Source organism: Poecilia formosa, unplaced genomic scaffold (genome assembly GCF_000485575.1).
Source record: "Poecilia formosa unplaced genomic scaffold, Poecilia_formosa-5.1.2 Scaffold756, whole genome shotgun sequence".
In the NCBI taxonomy this organism is placed as follows: domain Eukaryota; kingdom Metazoa; phylum Chordata; class Actinopteri; order Cyprinodontiformes; family Poeciliidae; genus Poecilia; species Poecilia formosa.
In genome coordinates, this window is record NW_006800695.1 from 43878 (window position 1) to 52216 (window position 8339).

The window sequence follows — 8339 nt, forward strand, 5'->3', positions numbered from 1 at the left end:
AATATACTTAAGTATACTTAAGTATATTAAGTATACTTATGTATACTTAATATACTTAAATATATTTAAGTATACTTATGTATACTTAAATATATTATCTTATTATTACTTTAATTGTTTTAAACTATTATAATGTGTTGAGTTCTGCTCCTGGACAAGGGATTTTACAGACACTGTCCACCTACTACAATGTTTAAAATAAAATAAAAATATTCAGCAAACCCCAGGAAAATATACATTGTTGTGCTCACATGACCCAGGTTAGTTTAGTCAGATATTTGAAAAAATTATTTTTTGTATATATTTTGTTCAAATTTTGTGCTTTAGCCAAAACCTGTTTTGTCCCTGTTCTCAAGAATCACTGATTTATCATTCATAACCTTCTTTTAAATAAGCTATGAAAAAGTAATGAAGTTGTAAACCTTACTGAAACTTTTTCAGTTATAGGCATCCAAGCCACATTTTCTTTAAGAGACTTTTTATGAATAGTGAATTAACAAGTTTGGTTACATATTTGCATACCGAAATCGAAAGTAAACGTAGCAGTCTCTCTTCACGTCTATTTCACGCCTTGTTTTATTATAACTAAGCCACAGAAGCGAGCAGGTATCAGCTCGTCCCTCCTGGACTTGAATCACGTCTAAAACCCAGGAGGAATCATCACCGTTTTTTAGTGGCTACATTTATGTCACGTTTGATTCACTGGGACCCAATGGGTAAACCGAGAGTTACAATCGCTGCTTTCACAGGTAAATATGACCTAGATTTCATTCCGTAAAGCTGATCTCATCATGTCATCTGTTGTCAATCAATACCACAAACAGGATTGACACACAATCCTCTTATAGCTCGTACAGTTTCTTATTTATATTTTTTTCTATCCCAGGTAATCGGATGATTTATTTATGGTTTCTGGGTTTTCTTTCCTCACCCTGCTGCGCTGCTCCCGGTAAGTTCCGACTCCCGGCATCATTATTTATAGCGCAGTATTCCCCTAAGAGTCCATGTCTGCATGACGTCTTCATTTATCCGTTAAAGTGACTTTTCCTGATAAACCCTTGTTAGATCACCAGATCTTAACATTTTTATGGAGCATTTATAGGACTAAAGTCAAATTCTTTGTTTGTTCGCTCAAACTAATTTCACATAACTTATACATTGATGTAAAATATTGTTTATTTTAGCCACATAAATGATGATGCTCAGCAGTAAACAACATATCACCAACTACCGCTTAGAGTCGCTCATCTCTATATTTTAATGCAGTTGCCATGTAGCCTGAAACATTTTGCTAGACAATATCAATCAGTGTGAAGTTTTAATTTTTGTTATCAAACCTTATCAAACACGCTATTTTGAATACTACTACTACTACTACTACTACTACTACTAATAATAATAATAATAATAATAATAATAAAGTCAGAAATATATAGGGCCAACCACAGGAATCAACCCATTCAAAGTTAAAACTCAGTACAAAGATGCTGTGATGATTTGAGTTTTATATGTGTTTTCCAGTTTCTTGTTTTGGCTACCTCCCCCAGCCGCCCCCTCATTGTATTTAACCTCAAATGTGTCCTCTGCTCCCTGCGGGATCCTTGTCTACTGTTTTAGTCATTCCTATGTTGAACAGAGTTTGTACTCGTTGTATCTCTGTTCACCTGTGCTTCTTGGTTTCAGTTATTTTCTACATGATCATTAAACTCAGTTTTGCTCTTCAACCCATTCTCAACATCTACAATTAATTCTTGACAGATGCTAGCATATGAATCAACATGTGCAACATGTGTAATGAAGTTAAATACTTGGGACATTTCATAAATGCTGTTCGTTCTTTATGCACAAGCTAATAGGCTGATGAGAAAATTTGGTTTGTGTTCATTCTCTGTAAAGACAGCTCTTAAAAACGTTTGTACTCCGCTATACACTGCCCATCTGTGGCGACAATAAAAAAAAGCAGAGTACAGAAACTTTATGTGGCATGCAGTGAAGGTATGAGGCCAACACTTAAAGTGTAGTAGTGCTATCCATGTTTATAAAAACTTATGTACAAATTAATGTGTAGGTTATCTGTGTCATGCAATAATATTATTGCAATTTTAGTAAACCGTGCACTAGGTAACCGTATGTGAGGTTACCTCAAGATTGAGGCACCACTGGCGTCACCATTTATTTGTGACTCTGTGAACAATATTGTGCCGAGTTTATTTTTACTTTATTTTTTATGATCTTTGTTTTATCTAATATGATGATGATGATGATGATGATGATGATGATGATGATGATGATGATAAATGTTTGGCTGTTGAACTGGGCCTTTCAAGGTCACCATCAAGCCAATTTTCAATGAGCAGCTCCACAAATATTTGAATAAACATTATATTACAAAGAGAAATACAAACATACTTTTTTCTTGGCTTTTTTTCTGTTCTAACTCTTTCTTTTTTTCTTCTCCTGAAGAATAAGTCAATTTTTTGCGACATTGTTTTGTTAACTGATCTTTCACGGTGCTCTGGAGGTTTTGACGCTCTGCACTTTGCACTGAAGCTAATATTACCAGTGAACTGTTACCTAAAGAGGCCACTAGGGGGACCCTAAGAGAAATTATTTTTTTCTTCTTGCTTGTGTAAAGAATTACCGTACTACTCCGTAGTGAATGATTTCTTCATTCATTCATGAAATAAAAAATAGTAAATAAATAATTGAATCAGAATGTTATAATAAAATTGTGTGTTTTTGTTAATATAATATCATTACTAAAAAAAAACTATCATGATCTTTTGGAACCAGCAGTTTAGAAAAATAGAGTTGAAGCAGCAGAAATATCAATTCACAACCACATTGTAAATGTTACTGGTTTACAAAAAAATTATCTTGATGTTTTCTTTTTTTATGTTTACCTTGCAATGAACCACAACTACCATTATTTATTGTTTGGGAAATTAATTTAACATAAAGCATGTCGTCTACTGAAAAACCTGAGACAGACTTGAAATCAAGGGAACATTTTACTTTGAAACACTTAATGTACTTAATCTAGTACCACAAAAAATGAAAAGATGACTCTGATTTTGATTTTCTTTTCAGTTTCAGAGACTTTCACAGTTTCAGTAAAGTCTCCTGTCTCAGTCCAGCGAGGTCATACAGCCATCTTACCCTGCTGGCTCACTTTCTCTCAGAGTGCAGAAGATATGAAAGTGCACTGGTATCAAGGGAGTGATGAGTATGATCCTCCAATCCTGCTTTATAAGGCAAGAGCTTTCGACTTTTCATCCCAGAAACCTTCGTTCGCTGGCCGAGTCTCATTCGGCTTAAAGGAAGAAACATCAGGTGGATTAAAGGCAGGTGATGTCAGCCTGAAGCTGGAAAACGTCACAATTGAAGATGTAGGAAAATATACATGCTATGTCAGCAGCTCTGATGATGATGACAGTGCATCTATTAGTCTGAGTGTGACAGGTGAGAACCATGAAACAGAACCAAAGAGAATGATGTCCACCGAAGAGAATGATGTCCACATCCTCAATGAAATGATCATCTTCTTATTATTCCAGAAACTGGACGCTCTCCTCTCCTGTCAGCAGTGATGAGAGACCATAAGAAAGTTAACATGAGCTGCCAATCTGACGGCTGGCATCCAAAGCCTGAGCTGAGCTGGTCAGACAGCAAAACAGCTCTCACACCTGCTGATGTGATGTTTAGCAAAAACTCTGCTGGTTTTTATTCAGTCCATAGTTGGGTTCTGGTCTCCAGTCCCTTTGAGGTCTCCTGCTCTGTTGGGCTCTTCAATGAAGAACCAAAAGAGACCAGAATGCGTCTGGAAAATCCTTCATCATTAGAAGATGGTACATGGTTTTACCGTCAAGTTTCTTTTATTANTGTGCAATTAATTCATTTTAATGTATTTTACATAAATTGCATTACTTCACATGTACCAAGTTTTTCATTTTACTCACTAGTTTGTCACCACTTTCAGTTTTGTGTCAACTCCATCATGCAGTGTCAACTCCGTCAGATGGCCTTTTTGTTGTTTTTTGTTTTAAATAATATTTATTTTGTTTCTTGAGAAGCATTTGTCTGTAAAATGAGTAAAAATATCACTAATAGGGTCATTAAAAATTATTTTTTATTTGTTTTTGTCAGATGGTGATGACAACGTACTAGGTCAGGTCAATTAAAAATGTAATTTTTTTTAAAAATTGTTGCAACTGGGAGCCTGTACCTTAGCATCTTTACATTTCCAAAACATTATTTGTCATATTTGAATACATAAGGTTGAGAAATAACAAAAAAAATTATGGGAAAATTAAAACCCATTTTGTCCCTATTCTCAAGAATCACTGATCTCTATATTTTAATGCAGTAGCCATGTAGCCTGAAACACAATATCAATCAGTGTGAAGTTTTCATTATTATCAAACCTTATCAAACACGCTGTTTTGAATAAAAAAAATAAAAAATAAAAAAAAAATGTCAGAAATATATAGGGCCAACCATGAGAACAGTGGCGGAGCTAGACTTTTAAAGTTGGGGGGTGGGGGAGGAAGGAGGGGTCAGGGCTATCTCGGGGAGGGGGTAAAAATGAGAATGATGTGTGTGTGTATATATATACATCTATATATAGATCTATCAATTCAATAGATCGATATATGCATGTAATCACATGTATGTGTGCGTGTAAAAATATATATCTGTGAAGTCTTCAGTTTACCTGATTTAACCTTGTTTTAAAGATTAAATTATATATTTATATTTGAGAGGGAATAACGTAGCTGTCCAGACTTTTATTCAACCGCCATTTTAACAGAACACAACCTGTCTCGGGCCCTTATAAAAACCAACCAGAGGAATCAGTTCCTCTTAAAGGTACAGCACAATTCCTTAGCTATGGAACATCTTTAGTAAATAACTGATTTTGCATAAAACCACATTAATTGAAAAGGAAAAAGAAATCATCTTACATACTTCCCCCCTTTAAATGAAATGTCCTCATTTCAAAATGAAGTTGTTACCTTAAAAAAATTATTTCAACAAAGCAAAATCTGTTCAGACTATCTCATCAGTAGCTCTTATCGCCTGGGGATTGCAAAACAAAGGACACAAACTCACAATAATGCCCCATAAAGAACAACTGTCAACATGTTTGTGTTTTTATTCGCTTAACATGCTTCATCTAATACCGCAACAAAATGAAAAGATGACTCTGATTTTGATTTTCTTTTCTTTTCAGTTTCAGAGACTTTTACGGTTTCAATAAAGTCTCCTGTCTCAGTCCAGCGAGGCCATACAGCCATTTTACCCTGCTGGCTCACCTTCTCTGAGAGTGCAGAAGATATGGAGGTACACTGGTATCAAAGGAGTGATGAATATGATACTCCAGTCCTGCTTTATAAGGAAAGAGCTTTCGACTATTCATCCCAGAAAGCTTCGTACGCTGGCCGAGTCTCACTTGGCTTAAAGGAAGAAACATCAGGTGGATTAAAGGCAGGTGATGTCAGCCTGAAGCTGGAAAACGTCACAATTGAAGATGCAGGAAAATATATATGCCTTGTCAGCAGCTTTGATGATTATGACTCCGCAACTATTAGTCTGAGTGTGACAGGTGAGAACCATGAAACAGAACGAGAACAAAACCAAACAAAACGATGTCCACATCAAATGATCATCTTCTTCTTCTTCCAGAAACTGGACACCAACCTCTCCTGTCAGCAGTGATGAAAGACGATAACAAAGTTAATGTGAGCTGCCAATCTGACGGCTGGTATCCAAAGCCTGAGCTGAGCTGGTCAGACAGCAAAACAGCTCTCACACCTGCTAATGTGTCGTTTAGCAAAAACTCTGCTGGTTTTTATTCAGTCCATAGTTGGGTTCTGGTCTCCAGTCCCTCTGAGGTCTCCTGCTCTGTTGGGCTCTTCAATGAAGAACCAAAAGAGACCAGAATGCGTCTGGAAAATTCTGCATCATTGGAAGAAGGTATCTGATGTTACCCTCAAGTTTCCTTTTAAGAGAAAGATTTGATTTATTTTACAATATTTGCTCTTTATTTAGAGACAGAATGCTCCTCAGCTGGATGGGTGGCCTTTGGGACACTTCTGGCTATATTAGCTGCATTTGGAGTCCTGTGGTGCCTTTGCTGCCTGTACTTTGGAAAGAAAAGTAATTGCTTGATTTAAGTCAGAGAGTACTCATATTTGACATCTAAAGCATGGTGATATTTTAATGAGTATTAATTTCATGTCTTGTAATATGTTTTTATATTTATTTCAACTAACAAGTCCAAATCAGGAAATGACACAACTGATGGTAAAGAAAACACAGCAAACACAAAATGACGTTCTTAGACTAAAGACATAACCATGTGGTTTTGTTTTATTGTTTTCAGACTGCAGTAAGAAAATGTACATTTGTTGCAAAATTTGCAATTTACTGCTGAGGAAACTCCTCATGAGATTTGATAGTACACTGTTAAAACCTCAAGGATGTTTAAATAACAGATAGTACAAATATGTACAGTGCCTTAAAACAGTATTTACCCCCATTAGAATCAAACTTTACTGTGTTTTTTAAGTGATAATACATGATAAAATAAGACAAAGAAGGACATTGGAACAAAAAATGATTAATGGTTTCTAAAATATCTTTGAAATAATAAACATGTGATCAATATTCATTTATTTTGAGCTCCATTTACTCTCCTAGTCCCACTTAATGCATGTGGAAGTCACCTAACTAGCAAATAGAGTCCAAATGCATGTATTTTAATCACAGTATAAATCCAGCTGTTCTTGGAGCCTCGCATGTTTGTTAGAGAACATTAGAGACCAACTATCATCATAATTACCAACTATCACAGCAGAAGTATTTGTCCATCATATTGTACAGACACAACTGCCACAAACGTACTTTAAGTGTGAACTTCCATGGTTTACTTAGGATTTTGAGACAAAAGCAGTTTACCACAGTAAGTCTGTTTTGATACTGGGATTTAAAGTTTCATCTCTTAACCATGTAAGAACTGAATTAACAAAAAAGTTCATACCTGTTTTCTCCACAGTGATTTTCCATAATGTAAAAATTACAAATAATATTTTTGAAAATTTACAAATAAATAAATAAAGTTTATTCATATAGTGCCAATGAAACTGATAATTTAACATTTAAATTGCTTTAAATTTCTAAGAATAAATAAATGAATAAATAAATAAATATAATTTAAATTTAGTTTTAGTACATTAAATCAAATTGTCTGCCTAAATGTCAAAATATGAACCTCTTTATCCATCTAAACATCCTAAACGTCACTGTGTAACATCCTCACACAAACAACAAATATGACAATAAGTCATAATGGGTTTAGAATCACTTCCTAAAGTTTTATCTTTATTTTTCAGGGGGTACGAACAGACCTAAGGGTAAGAAACCAGACAAAATTCTTTCATACATCTGTCTCTGTGTGAGTCAGTTTAATTAATTTCACTTCAACATAATTTATTTATATAGTGCCAATTCACAGCATGTCATCTGAAGGCACTTCACAAAAGAAGCCAATACAGTCCAATCATGCAGACATTCCAACTCAGTGATCAGAAGTTTAGCATTTAATCACACTCAAGTTATTTTGATTTGCCCTAAATGCTTGAAGGGTTGAAATGGACACATTAAAAACATGAACATATTACACATCTATACAGTGTTGGGTACAGATTTTCAGTACTACAAATCTCTCATCTTCTTCTAACTCAAAATGTCTCTGTACAATGGTAGATAGTTTTAAAGTTTTTGTACTTGTGACATAAACTAGCTAAAATTGCATTTATTTTTGCATTTTATCCTCAGAGAATAAACCACTTCTGTCTAAAGGTAGGACACACTATTTAAAGCTGCCTGTGTTAATAAAGTCAAAACAAGACCTTCTTAATACAAAATCACATTTCTAAGATGTTTCTCTTCTTGATTTTCTGTCCAGAAACACGGCAGCCAACGACTCTATCAGAAGCATCCAAGCATTATGGTAATTTTACATTTATTTAATATTATTCTCATTTATCATTTTTCTTCATGATTATATTGATTATAATCTAATTTTCAATTTTTAACAGTGAATGTTCAACTGGTGGACACAGACAATAAGCTAATAAAAATGAAGGGTTCTTTACTCGAAGATAATGCTGATGCAGAGTTTCCAGATGGAGACAGAGTCACTTGTCTCACTGCAGTCAGAGGATCACCTGGTTTCTCTTCTGGACGACACTACTGGGAGGTTTCCTTAGCAGATCCAAATGTAGACCTCAAGAAGTCCTGGTGGATCGGAGTTACAGATAAACATGAAATCCCTC

The 8339-nt window shown here is 34.9% G+C and overlaps 1 protein-coding gene across 1 annotated transcript in view; it reads left to right on the forward strand.

Annotated features, from left to right (window-relative positions):
* The window catches only part of LOC103131410 (butyrophilin subfamily 2 member A2-like), a 26378-nt gene that overhangs the window by 10564 nt on the left and 7475 nt on the right, over nucleotides 1-8339 (forward strand). The window contains exons 9-10 of the mRNA XM_016666626.1: nucleotides 7970-8014; nucleotides 8103-8338. Of these exons, the coding sequence (XP_016522112.1) occupies nucleotides 7970-8014; nucleotides 8103-8338 (281 nt within the window). The remainder of the gene's footprint in view (nucleotides 1-7969; nucleotides 8015-8102; nucleotide 8339) is intronic.